Source organism: Stegodyphus dumicola, chromosome X1, assembly GCF_044657685.1.
Source record: "Stegodyphus dumicola isolate Sdum_Otavi_A_Nest chromosome X1, ASM4465768v1".
Classification (NCBI taxonomy): domain Eukaryota; kingdom Metazoa; phylum Arthropoda; class Arachnida; order Araneae; family Eresidae; genus Stegodyphus; species Stegodyphus dumicola.
Genome location: NC_140780.1, coordinates 162,649,744 through 162,669,801, shown reverse-complemented (window position 1 = coordinate 162,669,801; position 20,058 = coordinate 162,649,744). Strand labels below are relative to the sequence as shown.

Genomic DNA, 20,058 nt, shown 5'->3' with positions numbered 1-20,058 from the left:
TTGCCCACAAATCTCTTACGTTCACATGGGATGATTTATAAACTCCACATAAATACAGCAATCCAATTAAAGCTTTGATTTCCAACTAATTTGTTGTTTCGCATCCCGAGTTTCACGAGTGAAATTTCCACGTACTGAATCAATAAAAATATTTGTATTGTCAACTACATGTTTTAACATATCTTCATTGATAAGCAGTGACCAGAAATCTAAAGGTGTTGAGACGTCTTTAGAATACTTCATATTTCCAGGGAGTTTAGTTATAATATTTTTGGCGCCAATTATAACATTAGTCCGGAATTTATTTTTGTTCCATTTTACTCCATTTTTTCCAACATAAAACTCATTGCTACATTCCAAAGTTTCATTTTCTGTTTCTGTATCTGAATCACTACTCTCTATGGATGAATCATGATTACTATTATATTCTTCGTAATCAACATCTTCACTAAATGAATCCTCATCAGAAGAAACGGTTTCAAGAAGATTTCTCAATCTTTTCATCTCTTCATCGTAAGGAATATACGGCGCCATGCTTACAACTCAAGAAAAACCTATAGTAAAAGCTTGAAAACAAGAAGTGCGAATTGACTCACTGAGAAATGCGAGTACACGCGCGGGTATGACATGCCCGAACAATGGTGTTCCTAAAAAACCGTTGCACCTGTCACCTCAGGAATTTCCCCCATTTAAGTATGTGACCTTGAACTCAGCTACAACAAGTTTCGTCCGTTTCTGAAAGAATGGGTGAGAAATATACAAAAAGAAAAATGCACATGGGTATGACATACCCGTTGCGTGTGCTCGCGGGTTAAGAAAATGAATCAGCGAATCACCACTCAAGGTATAACGAAGGAAATGCCTGTGAGCATAAGAAGCATGCACACAATACTGTGAGAAAGGTTGCAATACCGCAAGGTTTATGCGCAATGGGTGCCAAAACATTTGAGAGAGCAGCAGAAGATTCATTGCTTGTCTGTTTCCATGAAACACTTTACGTAGTACCACGAAATGGGGAACCAATTCCTTTCAAGGATCATTGCCATTGATGAAACATGGTGATATCACTTTGATGCAGCCACCAAAAACATGAGCATAGAATAGCAACACTCTTCATCCCTACGGCTCACACATCTACTCGAGAACTGGCAAAGTCATGTTAATGTGCTTCTTTGACATTGATGACCTGTTGGAATGGCTACCTACGGGCATGTGTCACTGCTGCCATATATACTGTGCCACATTGCAGAAACTGAGACAAAATATCATGAACCACTGACATGGCATGCTGTTACAGGAATTATTCACTTGCATGATAATGCTCATCCTCATGTGGCTGCGGAGTGCAAAACATTGTTCCAGCAATTCTGCTGCGAGGTTCTTGAACATCCCCCTTACAGAGCAGACCTCTCGCTGTGTGACTACCACATCTTCGGTTCCACTAAAGAAATCTCTGAAGGGACAGCAATTTGCCGACAATAATGAGGTTCAAGCTGCCATTGAAAATTGGTTCCACAACCAACTCCGGAACTTCTGCAAACACGGTATCCATTGTCTTGTTAACTGCTGGGACACTTGTTTCAACATGCAAGGTGACTTTGTCTAGCCTATCCATTATATTTGTATTACTTCTTTTTTTATACTAATTTATATTAATATCATTAAACCATTTCTTAAACCAATTGTAGTGCCCCTTTCATTTGAATGACCTTATTAAAATACACGTAGCAAAATCATCAAATATTCCATCTATTTTTCTTTTGCACATTCATATTAAATAATTTTTCACTCTTAGCTTAAGTAGCTTAAGAAAATCATTCTATTCAAATTTTGATGCTAATCCTGGAAATTTATGCAATCTACGCTGGTTCTTAATGCACCTTCAAGACTTGTACTTGATCACATGATTTTAGTAAATACCATGGTAGTTTTTGCTGCTTAGACTTTATTTCATTGATACAGTTAAAAAAAAAATAAAATCACAACTGCTCCTTTTTATGGGGAAAAAAAAAACAGTTGTGAATTGTATTAAGTATATATGATTGCCTCAGACTATTTAGCATACAAGGTTTATCTAAGTTCCATCTGAATTTTGACTATTAAGACAAAATGGAATTGAAAAACCCTTCTATTACTGACCTTTTGAGAAAGTATACAGGAATCAACAAATCTAAATACATATGAACCTAAAAATTTCATAAAACAAGAGTTTATTGGAAAAAAATGGTTAAAAATGATCGAGTATTTTTTGGGGGGGGACAGAAAATGAATATATAGGTAAAGTGTAAGTTATTTTTTGCAATTTCAATTGTGCGGAGGTGACTAGGGAGTGGGGGTGGGGTAAAAATTATAAAAAAATATTATACAAACAATAATTAAAAATATAATTGAATTATATTTCTTTATAATTGATAATTACTAATTTGATACCAATTTCTCGCTACAGCCAAAATCTTGCCATCATTATCTTCAGATTCACTTCCATCACTCAAGAGATCATCACCTTCATCACTGAACCTTTCTGATAAATTGCCATATTCAAAACTGTCAGAGTCACTCATTATCAGATAATTTTTTCTAAACAAGTTACAAAAACACTTAGTAAAAATTAATTTATGGTTAACTGTTTACTTTTATGATAATTAATGCAATAAAAATGGATATATTACCTTTTCCACAACCACAACTGCTTTATAACAAAGAATTCCTAACAAACTTATAGCTGTGCCATCTATGGTAAAATAAGTTTAATTATAATCTTGCCTATCTATTTTTACTACAATGGATCTCAGACAGGCATTAGAAATAAAATAATGCGAGATGCAAGATCACTCGTGTAAGACATGGGCATGTGCAAATTTGCAGATAACTTTCTCCAGTGTCAGACACGGGAAAGTGTGTTAAGGGGTTATATAATTCAATAAAATAATAGAATTATTATTCCATCAACCATGCAACTGTCACCAAGCAGCACAATTTAGCCCTAATTATGGAAAAGAATGATGAAACAACACACTCATAATATACATGATGTCATTTGATGCTAACTGCAAATGACTCCAGCCACCTTTCATTTCCATGAACAAAGGACATAAATTTAACTGCTAATGCCATATTTGTCTTGAATTTTGAAATAAAATTTTGGACATGCCTTCTACAGAAAACAGAAGACTGTTTTCAAAGTTAGGGGAGCCCACCATAAAAAAAAAAGTGCATTAATGGACATGATATGATCAGTTGAAAATTACAAACAAAACAGTAACAGAATGGAACAGTTATCTGCTGTAGGTTTGCACTCAGAGCATCCTAAACAAAGTTTCTGGTACAATCAAAGGGCTTACAAAATAGAAGAAATCAACAAAAGACTTTTTACAAAGCACAGCAGCAGTTCCTTCAGAATTCTGCGGGAACAATTTTCACAAATCTGGCAGGATTTCCGCTAACTTTCACGATTCAATGGTAGCTAACTTTCCTCATCGATGGTATACTATGCAAATACCACAGAATATAATAAACATATATGAATCATTATTTCCTGTAAAATATTTGTATTACTTCTGTAAATATACACTTAGAAATATTTTAAACAATACAAAAATACCTTAATCACAGTATTTTACCCTTCTTTCTCTTCTTTAGACTTTTTTAGATCAGTATAAGCAATAGGTTTGAATATTTTATATAACTACTGCACAGGGAAAAAACAGTTTAAAAATAATATGTTTCCTTAAGACATTGATAATAGTACATTAAATAAAACTTTTAAAATGGTTACATTAATTATTCCAGTAGGACATTGATAGTAGTACATTAAATAAAAATTTTAAAATGGTTACATTAACTATTCCAGTGTTATTTATACTGTATATAAAAAAATTAATATAAACATGATTTTCAGTTATATGCTAATGCAAATATAACTCACTTCAGGAGCAAGTGGTCCTAGCATCAACAGCACTTGAGGGCGATAATCGACATATGTAGTGATAGGATTACCTTCAAGATTCAATACTTCAAGGCAAGGCAGTTTACTCAAACATGATACCTCTTTAAAAGAAGCAATTTCATTTCCATCTAAGTACAGTTCAGACACTGAAAATAACTTTGATAAACCTGAAAGGGAAAAAAGTAGATTAACTACAAAAATACACATACATATATATACATAAATGAAAGTTTTTTTTATAATAATATCAAAAGATATTTAAACACAAAACAAATGAGTAAAATTTTAATTTTTAGAGAAACTGAAAATGTTCAATCATATGATACATATATTAACAGAAATGTAGACACCATGTACAAGGAGTGATCAAATGAAAAGGTACGAAACGACACGGTGGGTACAAATGCAGACTTTATTCAAAATATACACCATAGGCCTGAGCATAACAATCCCTTGTTCCCAGAATTCCTGTGGCCGTGATGGGATCCCCAGTCCTTCACAGAGTTCTTGAGTACGTCGTCTGAGTTGAAACGCTTCCCTTTCAGGTGTTTCTTCAGTGGCCCAAACATATGGGAATCGCAAGGCGACATGTCCGGACTGTAGGGCGGATGGTCCAACGTCTCCCACTTGAACTTGGCCATTTCCATATGTGTGACTCTGAAGACGTGTGGATGCGCGTTATCATGGAGCAGAACCACACCTCCGTGAGCAGCCCTGGTCTTTTCTTCTTGATGGACCTGCGTAGGCGTCGGAGTGTCTCACAGTATACATTGGAGTTCATGGTTTTTCTGTGCTCGAGGAATTCCACACGTAGCGGACCTTGAACGTCGAAAAAGACGGTGAGCAACACCTTGCCTGCTGACGACACGGCTTTGAACTTTTTAGGGGGAGGTGACGACGCATGCTTCCACTGCATGCTGTCCTGCTTTGTCTCTGGCTCGTAGTGATAGCACCAGGTCTCATTACCTGTGACGATCCACTCCATGAAAGCGGGGTCTTCCTGATACCGAAACAGATGTTGCAGTGCTAGCCCCACACGCAGTTCCTTTTGCTGGTCAGTGAGCTGCTTCGGAACCCAAGCTGCACACACCTTCCGATATCGCAACCTGTCTTGAACAATTGTCCACACGATTCCATAGCTGACATCCACCTTCATTCGCAATGTGACGCGCTGATCACTTCTCACTAGGTCATCCACCTTGTCGATGAGATCGCTCGTGATGACAGTGTTTGCCTTGCCTGGTCTCGGATTATCACCCACACTCTCACGGCCTGCACGAAAACGGGCACTCCGTTTCCTGACAGACTTGTCAGAGACACATTTCTCCCCGTAAACTGTCAAAATCCAGCGATGAATAGCTGCCGGTTTCTCACCTTCCGCTGTCAGAAATTGGATAACACCTCGCTGCTCCTCAGTCATCGAATTTTGCAACGCGAATGCCATTCTGTCCTCATACGGACTGCCGCATCATTTGGACGCTGCTTTTGATAAGAGCCTCTGCTCTTTCTGGCGTATGTGGGCGCTCGCGCATGCTTCGATCCCAGTCAGAGACTCCAATTGCATCCCGAGATGTCTCGCTACGTTCTCCAATGGGGGAATATGCAAATATTTAACTGTTACATTTTTAAGTCGTTTCGTACCTTTTCATTTGATCCCCCCTTGTATTACTTGAGGGGAAAAGCACAGGATATAAAAATGTATATGCAAGATATAACAAAATACGATGGCTGCTTTAAAAATAACTGGCGACCACAAAATTAACTATTCTAGATTTGGTGCTCTCCCATTAAATTCATCTGTTCTCCCAAATTCGAGATCCTTCCATGTTGCATAACAACATAAAATTAACCAGTCACAGATTAGCTGTACTTATGTATCAGACTTAGTATACTCTTGGCACAATAACTATTACAATAACAATAATCATTCTTCCTTTCCCTAATTTGCTCTGTTAACACCGTGTTCCTTTACCTCACTTAAATGCTTATGTCTTAGTTTTAAAAAACCAGTGTCTATAAAAATTATCATACTTCATTACGATTGGATAAATGTCTACTAAGATGGTTTTATATGCATGAAAATAAAGACTGGGACTTCCACAAAATTCATTTTATTCAGAGTCATCTTTTCATCTTTCTACTTGGCCATCTAAGACTGCAAACTACTAAGTATCTGATTCGTCCTATGCATTAAATTATCACACACACACACTCACACACATATATATACAAAGGGAGAATAGAGGGCATCAAAAGCTGTGTCTGTGGTATCCCTACTGTAGAAGAGTAACCACAAAAGGACAAAAATGGGGAAGAGTGACACAAGCATTGGTGCAGGGGCAAATAAAAAGCTAATGCTAAAGGTTCAATGTAGTAGAAAATGATATTTTTGCATATTGTTGCTGTTTAATAAATAAAGTGGAAAAGACAAAAAGTTGTAAGGAACAGCTTACTGAGAAAAATTAATACTGATGCAATGAATTAAAGAGAAATAAATTTAAAAAAAAAAAAAAACCTTAACAGTAGCATCATATTTGAAAACTTAATTTTCACAGGCAATCTAAAAATCTCCCTTTTCTAATTACTATCATTATCCTTTTAGTTTATGAGTCAAGTTTCTTATTTGTCCAATGATTTAAAGTTGGATTGAAAGTTATGTTCAAAAGGTAGTAACAATGCTAATTACTTCTAAGCCCTACAATTAGAAGCATACAACTCATGCTTCTGGGAAGAAAGGAATGCTGTGAAGATTTTTCCTTTTCTGTTAAAACGGAGACTGATGCATATCCTGCTTCTATCCTACATACTAAACATTGATTAACTTTCTTCACCTATGCCCAGAAACATCTGCTACATCAATAAAAGCAAAATACAAGCTAATTTTCTTTGAATATTTCTGCAAGTGATAAAGAATTATAAATAAGAATAAAGTAGCTTTTGCAAGAACTATATTTCTACCTAATACATAAGGTTAATTTTTATCCCTTTGGCTTAGCATATCGCAAGGGTCTGCCTTATTTTCTAAAGTGGACAGTGAAGGTTTGGAAATCGAATAAATATATATGCCAGCCAACAAATATGAAATCAAAATAAACATTCAAGCAATAAATTACATATGGATTTAGTGGTGGAAAAAACTACTCAACTCTAATTTTTGAAACTAATTCAAGTTTTTCTTGATTATAGATAATTATAAGTGTAGATACAAAGGATTATTATATTTTGGAGCCTTTCTTTGTCACTCGAAGATACTAGCATACAATACATGACATTTTTCTAAATATTCTCCAAAATATTCAAGGAAATAAATATGTTAGTTTCATAATTTTAACAGGCTTCAAAAACTGAAAATAACCATTAATTAGTCACACATAAATTAAGAATTTTAAACAAAATGATAGTCTCATAATGGATTTGAATTTTTGTTTTATTTGTATAAATCAAAAAATGAATGCTTTTGAAAAAAATTAAAGTATAGTACCCTGCAAATTATTTATCTTGTTTGATGAAAGATATAGAGCTGAGATATTTCCAAGTTGAGTGTGAAGAGAATCCAAGTAGTGAATGTTGTTGTGCGAAAGAATTAAAGTAGAAAGTTCAGATAAGGTCTCTAAATTTTCAATGACTTCGATTTCATTGTAGCTGAGATCAATTTGTTTTACAGATGATAGCAGCTTCTAAAAGAAAATGCATAAAAAGGTTAATGCTTTCAAAACACATATTTATATATTTCAGAACAACACTGGAAAGTTAAGAAACAAATGACTTACATAGCAATTTTTTTTCTTCTTAAGAATTCTGTGAAAATTCTAACACCCCGTCTATGATTATTTGCATATATCCTCTACGACACTATACAACACATATTTTACTTCACTTTAACAACAGTATTACAATGAAATTTTAACAGAGTACTAAATTATGAAAAAGATTTGCGATATTTATGCCTTATGTTTCGACCTACCTAGACCATTTAAAAATTAATTGAGAATGGTTGTTTAGTTTCATAATCATTATTATTCTTTTTTTCTAAAGCCCATGTAATATCATATTATGAATGGCATTGTGGAGTATGAATCATTACATAATACAGATACAAAATGACACAGTATAATTATAAACAAATGCTACACAGAAATGAATTTTATTACAAAATTGTCTAAATGCCTACAATGTAAAAATGAAGTTAAAAAAAAATAATACATATAAATGCTTTTGAATCAGTTTACTGAGTATAAGAAATAATTTTCCATAGTTAAAATATCTACAATTTCTTACTTCTAGTCTAAGATAAGATGCATTTCAAGATAAAATTTTAATAACTAAAACTCTGTACATAACTATACATTTCCATTTAATGGAGAGTTGAATTAATTAATATTAAATATTCTATTAGTATTCTTTAAATGTAATCTCATTTGAAATGACTGTTAAAAGTAACATTTATGAGTATTTAATATAACAAAAACTAAATTTTTATTTTGTATTAATTTATATGCAATTTTATTTTCAATACTGACCTTTTAAAATGCAAAACTGTAAGAGTTTTCAAATCGAGGCTGGACAAATAAGAGGGCGACTATATTGTAGGATACGTAGCAGCAAATGGGGGGAAAAGTATTTGCTATAAAGATAATGGCTACTAACCAAACTCAATTATTTAAACCTAAAAAAATAAGATTGTATGAAAAAAGATTAAGATTTCTTAAACCATGTATTTTCTAACTTTTTACAGTTTAAAAAATAATAAATGGATATTTTCACTTTAGTTCTAGTAAAAAATAATCTTGACAAATTAAATAAGTTGTAAAAATATCAATCCATTATTTTCTGGGATAAAATGGTCACAAGTTAGGAAAATAGTTTCAAGGAAAATCCCTCTATTCAGCTCTATTTACTGTAAACTTTCATAATTTCTATACTTCTGTGCATTTAGATGAAACTTTTTTACACAGTATATAATTTATGCAGGGCCAGGTGTTTCAGGCTTTCACTTTCAAGGGGGACTTCTATAATATTTAAAACAAATAAAACAATAAATATACTTTTGTTATTTTAGGGTTTAAAAATATAAAACTACAAGCAAGGTCAAAATTTCAACTTTCATAATTTTAGCTTTTTACGCCTTTTTCAAATATCAGACACTAGACAAATGTCCTCTCATTGGTGGCTGATACTGTTTAGCAAAAACTCTATTTTAAACTAATACTAACTTGCACAGCCAATCTCTGCTACTATTACCACTATATTTGAGGTTCGTGATATCACATGAGGGTCACAAGTGTCTTCGTATACTTGATTATTAAACTGATACACAATTGCATTCTTTTGATTCATTTTTGCAATTTTATTAAGATTTATAATAAGAAAGAATTACTTATAAGGTTCTCTTCTTACCAGTTTTTTCCAGGAGGTAACTAACTTAAAATAGATAACTTCATATTTTACACAACATGCAATAAACTGACATCATGTAAATAAAAGATACAGAAAATGAAATGCATTTTTACTTTCACATGAATGCATTTATTACACACTGAGAAGAATTAGGGTTGGTGAAGGCCATCAAGTGATTTTGTGCCAGATCTCCAGTTTTATAAATTTGACCTTCCTTCATCAAGTATCATACAAACACGAAGCAATAAACTCTTTTTTTTTTTTTTAACCTGATAAATAAAAATACTTTTTAAAGGAAATAAAATATATCAACACTTATTCCACTAAGCATTGTTTTTAAATCCCAGCAATTTTAAAATTCAGTACATTCTTGAAAGCAAGAAGAAAATCTCTTAAAATTTGCACTGCACTGATTAAATCAGCATATCTGATAAGTCATATTATAACCTAGGATATATATTTTTCATATTCTGTATCTGATCTCAGTACTTTATTTATCTGAGAAAAAGGTTACAGACAGCTTCTAGGCATTTTTCTGTTTATCCTACAGTCACAATCAAGATTATTGTATAGCTGCAATTAAGGAATCAAGTTACAAGCAAGATTATCCTATACTTATAATCAAGTAAGGAATGGGAAAAAAAAAAAAAAAAAAAAGATGCCATTATGCAATAAACAATTCTGATTTCAAAAGTTAAAATCTCAATCTCATTTTAAGTTTTATATAGCCCAAACTTTACATCTTAAGCAATTTTCTGGCATCCAGAACTCTTAATTACATTTTGAAAGGTTAAAGCATACATGAATCTATTAGTTTTATTCCTTTAATCTATTAGTTAATTTAACTACATCTTCTCAAATGTCTTTGATAGTTTGCAGATTGCATTTATGTCATATAAAAGGCATTTATATCATAGCTATTTTCATTTTTTATCAATAGATGGCACCATTACCTTGATTTCATCTAATTTTTTATTGCCTTATCTTATCACTGGCTTCTCTTTCATTATTTGCCCTTTTGCTGCATATTTCCTGGGAACAAGAAAACAATTTCTTAAATATTTATTTATTTAGGATTAAACTGTATTTGCTTAACACTTCGAAGCATGATGACTGTACCTTGAAACCACCAATTTTCGAATTTTTGCCCTCGTCTTTCCAAAATGTTTGAGTGAACAACCAATCGATTACTTATCTTTTACCTCTAAATAACACAAAATAACTGCAGAACCATACATTTTTTAGGCCTTAGTACTTCAAATCGGATGTCCTTTAAAATTCGTTTTCAATGAGACAAAATAACCTCTTTTTACACTGCTGGCCATTAAAATTGCAACACCAGGAAGGAATGATCTGAGGAATGTCAAAATCACATGAAAGGAAGAAGTTGGGATATGCAAATGATTAGTATTTCAGCGCATTTAGACGACGCAGGAGGGAGACGCGACATCTGAAGCACTGCATAAAAGAAAAGTTGTGTGGTGGATTTCTCATTCAGAAAGTGCTTTGTAAGGTTGGAGTTTGCTCAGAATATCCTATTATGCCTCAAATAAGAAGAGAAAATGCTTACCAGCAAGTTTCAAAATTTGATAGCGGCAGGATCATTGCCTATCGAAAGTGCTGATTATCATTCCGTAATATGGCTGGTTGCACTGATCGAAATCTAACCTATCGGCTATTTGTATAAATTTCACAAATAGAAAAATATTAGATTAAAAATTGCTTACCATTTTAATTATCAGAACTTTATACACAATATAAACATTAACAAATATATGTTATAATACTTAAATTCTGGATTCACTTTTAATTTTGTTCTGTGTTTCGTTTTCAAACAGAATAAAGAAAAGATGGAAGAAAATTTTTGATCAACAAATTAACATTTTGTCCTTTTAATCCTAAATTTAATTGCTTTAACTTTCCAAAAATATCAGCTAAATATGCTAAATGTGCCAACCATAATTCACTAAATAAACATTTTTGCAATTCAAATTTTGAACCACAGACAAAAATCTGAATTTCTGATCGAAGTTCAAAAAGACGATTTAAAACTTTGGCTTTGGATAAACTATGGAATAAAACAAAAGTGTTTCATGTTCACTGCCCATCTCTGGGCATAAAATCGTAAATATTCTTCAATTTAAAGCTTGGCTTTTAATACAATTAACAATTTTCACAGCTTGATTTAAAACGATGTTCAGGTTTTTGGGGATCGTTTTGGCTACTAAAGCTTCATGATGAATGGAACAGTAAGATAATTCAGTTTCAGGTGTGACTTTCTTTACTTGAGTAATAGAACCAGAATATTTTCCCGTTAAAGCCGAGCTCCGTCACTGAATACGGAAATGCACTTATTCCAAGGAAATGCATTCTGACATAAAATTGTCAATTACTTTGAAAATTTCATTTGCACTATGAAAAAATGAGATTCACAAAATAAATACTATTTGGCAATTCATTTATCTTCTTTGAAATGTAGGTAAAATAATAATTGAACAAAGTTCATTATATCAGTACTTTCATCCAATTACAATGTGAAATACTCACTGTGTTTTATTTTTTGAATAAATGTTTCTTTTATGGAATTTGCCATTTCATAAATTCATTGACTTACTGCATCATTTGATAACAGAGCATTATAAAGTTCATTAGCCAGTTTATCATTGAATAATGTTAAAATGACATCTTTAGGCTGCTGGTACTATAAGTGTTCTCCAACAGTGTGAGCCTGCCCAGTGTTACAAATTCTTAGGCTTACTAGGTTTACTATTTTTGAACTCCAATGATTTCCTTTTAAAATATTCTTCAGATTTATCCTTTAAATTTGCGAGCTTAGATTTAAGAGGTCTTTTGAAAAACGATGGTTTCATATGTTGGTTCGATAACAGTTCACCGCAAACAACACACTGAGGTTGAGGGCCCATTTCATCTTCATTCCAAGTAAAGCCAAATGATAAACAACTTTCATAATATTTTCTATACACAATTTTTCTTTTCTTTTCAGTATTCTTAGTGGTAGTAGATTGTGCTGGATCCATCACTAGTGAATCGTCACTTTCCCACTTAGGCAATCCTAGCTATTTTTCCATTTAGAAAATCTAGGTTTGTTTTACAACTTTTTCACAAACATTTAAATGCACAATATATTAACGAGTTCTTCAAAAAACTAACGGGAATATTCTCAAATCGCATAGAAAAGTAAGTAATACAAAGCAACAAAAAGACAAAATACCTTCTGTTAGCGACAGCAAGAAATTTAATTCTAATTGAAAACAGCTGAGCAATATTAGCCCGGAAATAGTTGCAACATAAAGTGCAGATATGCTAATAACCCTATGAACTCTAAAAGAATGAGCTACTACTACCTTTTTATAGTAATTTATTTTTATTTCCTATTAAAGAGAACATCCATTTCTAATAGCCCTTCTAAGAGCATCAATGATGACAAATTTCGTCATGTTTATGGGTTAAAGAATATTTGTGAAAATAAAAAGGGTTAATTTTTCTAAAGTCTGCAAGTGGCTGTTGACCTTGAGAAAAGATATTGTTAGAAGAAAAAACTTAAACAGATGTTGGGATATTTAAGTTTTGAATTTAATAGTTAAAAGAACTTTATTTCTATGGTTATTGCATACTACCTATTTTTCACTTGTGTACCACCAGTAGTATGCATACCAACAGTTGAGAATCCCTGCTGTAATGTTTCAGTGGTCGTGCTCTGAAACCACTGCTCTTCACAATGGTATTTGCTGCTTTCAGATAGAAGTACTTATTTTTACCCAAATATAGATAAGGGGCTTAGAAACCACAGTTATTTTATTACTAAACAATACATGCACCTGCCAAGGAAAATGTCTTTCATTTTGAGAGATTTTTTTCTGAGCTTAACATGCTTGCTTCCTATGCTAGTATTATCATTTTATAAATTATTTTGTGTGGTTTAAATATAAATAAATTTTCTATAATTGAAAATAAAAATTGCATAAAAGTTTTATTTAAATTTAAACTATTTTATAAATAGTTTGAAATTAAATACGAATAAAATAATTGTGAACAGGAAACTAAAGCCAAGTATCCAAACCAAAGCCAAACTCCCCCCCCCAATAACATAAAAAACTACAATCTTCATGTGAAAGACAAAAAGATACTAAAGAACACTAGGCATTCACCAGTAAAATGCAAATCCTGGTGGCATACATTTCCTAGCATAAGGGAGAAACCTCACAGAACAAGACACATGTGCAAACATACAACGTGGATTGATGCATGTACCAAAAGAGACCAAAACAGGCTTTGAGGAGTGTCACAATAAATAAATAAATAAATAAAAACACAGTTTTATGGGGGGGAATCTTTTCACTCCCATAAAAAAATTACATAAATGTTTATTTTTAGTCCACGGGGTGTTAGCCCAAAGGCTATTAATTTTGTTTCGGCATTTTGCATTGAAAAATTTAAATGTCAGTTCACTTGCCACCAAATATTATTGCCCTCTGTGATATTTAAATAAATTAAATAATGAAGAATCTGCATATATGCATGTATGTTTCTCACATTGTGATAAAACCACAGCATCTAGAAATCAAATTTTGAATAACGTAATCTTCCAACAAAAATGGACATCTGGAAGCCCTAATTTGAAATTTTTTTTATTATCAATTTGGTACTTACGTATTATCGCAACCAGGTTGGCACGAAGTTTGAGTAAAAAAGTATAAATAGAAAGAAAATGTACATTCATTAATTACAGATAATTTTTAATACAGTTTTTATATTATTTTGTTTTAAAATATAAAATAGCAATTAAACCCTTCTGGTTTTGAATTTGAATAAGTTGCAGAATTATTTTTTCGGCAGAAATCTTTTGGCTATTGCTTTTAGCACTGATTGAAAACCGTCTTTGCCATTAACAGCTTGAGCTTGGCGCCATATAAATTTGATAAGGTATCAGTCAAGATGATGACGGGCTGTTCCTCTGTGTTTTTTGCTGTGCCATTTGGCTGAGCCCCACATGCGCTCTACATGTTGTGTGAACACTCGTGTTGGGATCCAAAAAGTTATATTTGTGATTAACAGTTCCATGCAGAAATCCAGCATTTTCGAACTCACTTGTATTGTATCCTTTCCAGCAATCCGAATAAATGATGCTTCCTTCCTTGATATTTTCGCAAATTTTTTCCATGAGGGTAACGACGCTCCTGTTAGGTACAGTAAACAAAAAAAGTCTTTCTTTTCTCGGCAAATTCCGCCAAAAACCCATAGCTGTGGTAGTACATGCCCAGTGTTATTTTTTCTTTTTACAAAACTACGTATAACACGTAGGGTTGCTGTAAGTAGGGTCGCCAAATTTGGCGATTTATGCGAATTTTGGCCTGGTTGCGTTACTACGTAAGTACCATCAATTTTATATTTTGTAACATTTGAATGAATTTCCGGTTAACAAACTCAACGACTTCAAAGTGAGCAATGGCCAAACTGTACAGGGGGGGGGAATAAATAAATAAAACATTTATCTCCAGTGTGTGACATTGTGTATCTGAAATTCTAAAGATATGCTCATTTTAAAATTATTTTGCAATATTGCTGTTGAATTGAATTTTATGGTTTAAGTACAGAGAACATGATATTTAATAAATAAAGGTTAAAAAAAAGTCCCTTCGGGCATAATGTAAAATCTGAAAGCTTTCAGATTTTTAGTTTTGTAAAGCATTTACGAGTTTTTTATTACTTTTTTTTTCTTTTTCTGATGATTTACTTTGTAAAATAATGTAAAAAAATTACATATAATGCTTAAATTTTTAACTTTTTATTTATGTTCCCATGATCATTTCTTCTGGTTCTTACTTTAAATGTTTGTTCTTTTTTATTATATATCATTGTTCCTGTGTGATACTTGAGCTGTTTTATATGTTTGGATTGATCTTACCAATAAAGCCATATATAACAACATTTATATATAATGCAATACTTAAATATATATTGTTTTAATTCGCAAATTTCATCCTTTATTGGAAATGCACATGGAAAAAGGTAAGTCCCCCCTACTACCTCAGTAAGTTTCAAGGTTCTAGATGCACACTGGTTTCCACCATGCACAGATCAATGGGCAAGAGTAGATTTTCTTTTAATTCATACATTATTTGTCTATTCGATTTCTAGAGTTTTTAGTTAAAACATTATAAAAATAATACCGCGTGCATAAAAGGTTTAAAACAAATTATACTAAAAATTCCTTTTCAATGAATCTTAGTTTCAGAACAACAGTGGCAACCAAAATCAACAGTACATGCCTAAACAACATAACCTCACACTTATTTGACAAGAATGGTTTCAAAATACTATCAAAAACTGCATATAGTCAGAACGAAGGTCCAATATTTTTTCATCCAAGAAATGAATTTTGAGCCACCCAACAAGGACACTGGTAAATGACACTGTTGTACAGAATGGCCTGAATTCGAATCCTGGAGAAAGCACAGCTGTTTGTAAATGTCAATTTCCTAGTGGCATGGGGCACTATAAGTATGCAAAAAACTGGAAGTCCTCTAGAGAGGTTGCTGGTGTGGGAAGAGGAGTGGGGAACACTCAGATCTACACCCCTAAGGTGTTCTCCATCAAAACTGGGATAGAACTCAGCAAAGTCGTACCATTGCGTGTGGTGTTCAAAGTTCTTGTCAATGACGGATGCAGTCTTGCAGTCCTTGTGACAATGAACTTTGTGGCCTTGTTCTGATATTTACTGTCAGAAATATAAGGTAAGTCACAACAACCACAACAATGAATTTTGACTGCTGACAAATTTAAATGGTGCACTACTATAATATATGAATCTGTGAGAAAGCTAAATAACACTTTCATATACAGATATACAGTAACTAATTGGAAGACTTAAGTTTATAAAATAAGAAAAAATAGATTAAAAAATAAAAAAATCTGAAAGCATTCAGATTTTACATTATGCCCAAAGGGGTGTTTTTTTTTTAACGTTTTGTGTGTTACCTTTATTTATTAAATATCAGGTTCTTCGAACTTAAACCATAAAATTCAATTCGACAGCAATATCACAAAATAATTTTAATATGAGCATATCTTTAGACTTTACATAGCCTCATGCACTAGATATAAAATAGTTTTTTTTTTTTTTTTTTTCCAATACAGTGTTGCAATTCCTCGCTTTCAAATTGTTGAGTTTGTTAATCAAAATTTCATTAAAGTGTTACAAAACATGAAATCGATAATAAAACAAATTCCAAATTAGGGCTTTCAGATGCCCATACTCAGTGGAGGATTACGTTATTCAAAATTTGATGGCTCTAGGTACCATAGTTTTATCACAATGCGAGAAACATAAATACATTTATGCAGATTCTTTGTTATTTAGTTCCTAAAATATAACACAGGGCAATATTTGGTGGCAACAATTTGAAATGAGAAACGGACTTTTAAAGTTTTCAAAACAAAATGCCTAAAAGGAAATTAATAGCCCTTGTGGGCTAACAACCTTATAGCTAAAAAAAATCCTACCTTCCCAATGTTAAAACTGCATAAATACGGGCTAGTTCTGCTTAGACTGTCTTCCAAGAAAGCATCCTATACCATAGATCTAGTAAGGAGATAACATAGCTGTCTTGCCGGTCCAGTCTTGCTAAAATTACTAATAACATGTATCCAAATTTTCAGAGAGTATTTTAATGTTCTAACACATTGAGACATTGAGAAAAATAGCATAATATTATCGAAGATTTTCTGTCAAAGTGCTGGTATTATAAGTGAACAACATTCTAAATTTTACAGTTACTAAATTTTATGATGAAATCATCTAGTGGAAAAAGGTCTTTAGTTTTATTGCTTAACTTGCATGAATTTAAAATATTAAATGATGCATATTTAAACTATTATAAAATCAATGCCAGAACAATGAAGATTTCTTGTTACTTTTATATATGAAAATATGTTCAGAATATATTATGATGTATTTTCACCTTCCAATTCTGAAATTTAAGTATCTGAATTTCAGTTTGTGGGCAGACACTCACTACCTGATCAAAGTGATTGTTTACAAGCTTACCAGATAGAAGTCCAGTCAAAATTCTTGGCATATACAGTGTTGACAGAGGAGGCATGCTTTTCCCAGAATGAAATGAACAATAGGCAGAACACCCATTACTGTACACTCAAACGTCCATCATGTTCTGCTGACAGTTCTGCTGTCAAATATGGTTTCAATTAATGTTTAGTTTGGAATTTACAATAGCATGACTAATCAGCTGAATATTTTACCAGAGTATGTTCAGGGCTACACGATATTTAGAACTTTCACAAGACACAATACCTAATTTTATTGAGAACTGTTGTTGCTTCAGCTCCGGAATGATGGTTCCAACATGTTGGTAGCCTGCGCAAAGCGCACGAGAGATTACTAGTGAAGCAGTGATGAAACAAGTCAGAGAATAATAATCGAGTATGGTGGTTTTGAAGAGGGCAGAGCCAGGTTTACCTGACCTGACTCCAATGGACTTTTTCCTGTAGAGATACCTCAGACAGCAAATATATGCAACCTTCCGCAAACACTGCTGCACGTTCAATGATGTATTACAGATTCTGATGAAAATGTGTCACCCACTGTGCTGCACAGTGAAGTCCTAACAAGTGTCCAGATGAGCATTTCAGCTGACGGAGAGACGTTTGAACATCGTAAATAAAGGCAGCTTCCTTTTTTTTCTTTCTAAGTCACAATGCAAGAAATCGTGAACAAGGAAACATGAATTTAAAGCTTTGCTCTTAAGATTCATGTCCGACAGGTGTCTTTTCATACTAAACAAATGATGCTCTACAGCATTGTAATTAATTTCCCCTCCTATCCGGTATGGCTCTCAAACTCATTCTGCCATTTCCATCAGATGGAGCTGTAAGTGGTTTCATCTTTACTGTACCTAGACATCACTTTTATGACTATAGCAATTCAGTAGTTAAATAGGTGGTACCAGACTTTAGTGGGTACCACTGTATATATACTGTATATATATATATACACAGAAAAATAGCAAATGCAACATAAAATGTAATTTGAGTAACTGACTTGTGAATTTATATATCTTTAGAATTTCTAATAAGCATATATTTAGAATCTCCAATACACAGTCTCGTGTGGTGGAGATAAAACGTTCTTTTGCTCCAAGCAGTTTTTGCCATTGCTTGCTCTGAAATCATTGAATTTGTTAATCAAAAATTCGCTAAGTGTTACAAAATATGAAATCGATAATAAAATAAATTCCAAATTAAAGCTTCAGATGCCCATATTTGGTGGAGGATTACATTATTCAAAATTTGATGGCACTAGGTACTGCTGTTTTATCAGAATGCGAGAAATATACATACATTTACGCAGATGTGTCATTATTTAATTTCTTTAAATATAACACAGTGCGATAATATTTAGTGGCAACAGTTTGAAAAGTGAAACGGACATTTGAAGTTTTTGACACAAAATGCCAAAATGAAATTAATAGCCCTCCTGGGCTAATGCCCTTTGGACTAGAAATTAATTATGAATTAAATAACTACTCGATTAAGGTTACAAACAGAACATCATGGAAAGAGGATAGTAGTTTGATTAGTAGGAGTCTTTAATTGTATCACAGGTTTTAAATTTTGTCACTATTTCAAATACATTTAATGTAGAAAAACTGTATTTTTAAGAAGGCATTAACATAATAATTTAGATGAATGTATACAATACATAGACTGACCTACAATGCTCAACAAAAATATCTAGTCTACAGCAAGGATTCTCAACCAGTGGTATGCAAGAGAAAAATAGGTAGTATGCAAAGAAACAAAGTATTTTTAACTATTAAATTCAAAAATTAAATACCCCACCATCCTGTTTAAATGCAATCTGAGCTTTGTTCAAGGTCAATGGCTGCTCACAGATTTTAGCAAAATAATCCATTTTTATTTTCACAAATATTCTTTTAGCCATAGACATACAAAATTTGTCATGAATGATGTTTTGAAAAGGAGTAATAGAAATTGATATTGTATTTAATAGGAAATTAAAATAAGTTCCTATAAAAGACAATATTATCTCATAAATTCTTTTAGAGTTGGTCAATTTATTAGCATATATACCCTTTAATGTTGCCACCATTTTCAAGCTCATATTGCTCTATTTTCACTTAGAATAATTTTTTTACAACGATCTGCTGTCTCTAACAGCATGTATTTTGTCTTCTTGTTGCTTTGTATTCCTTACTTTTCTGCGCGGTTTGAGAATATCTTCGTTTGATTCTGAAGAACTTGCAATATATTGTGCACCTAAATATTTCTGAAAAAATAATAAAACGCCCAGATTTTTCAAAATTGAAGAATGGCTAGGATTGACAAAGCAGAAAAGTGATGATTCACAGCTGATCGATCGAAGAAAATCTACTAGCACCAAGAATAATGAAAAAGAAAATTATTTATAGAAAATATAATTAAAGTTATTTATCGTTTGGGTTTCCTTGGAATGGAGATGATATGGACTCTCAACCTCAATGTGTTGTTTGCAGTGAATGAATTATCCAATCAAAGTATGAAACTACCGTTTCTTAAAAGACATCTTGAATCTAAGCATGCCAGTTTAAAGGTTAAATCTGAAGGATATATAGTTTAAAGGTTAATTCTGAAGGATATATAGTTTAAAGGTTAAATCTGAAGGATATATAGTTTAA

General features: G+C 32.6%; 1 protein-coding gene across 2 annotated transcripts in view; it reads right to left on the bottom strand.

Moving 5' to 3' along the window:
- The window catches only part of LOC118182556 (uncharacterized), a 75,000-nt gene that overhangs the window by 17,232 nt on the left and 37,710 nt on the right, over positions 1-20,058 (bottom strand). For both annotated transcript variants that reach the window (XM_035351926.2, XM_035351927.2), the window contains exons 8-9: positions 7,428-7,623; positions 3,926-4,113 (exon numbers count right to left, since the gene is read on the bottom strand). In XM_035351926.2, the coding sequence (XP_035207817.2) occupies positions 3,926-4,113; positions 7,428-7,623 (384 nt within the window). The remainder of the gene's footprint in view (positions 1-3,925; positions 4,114-7,427; positions 7,624-20,058) is intronic.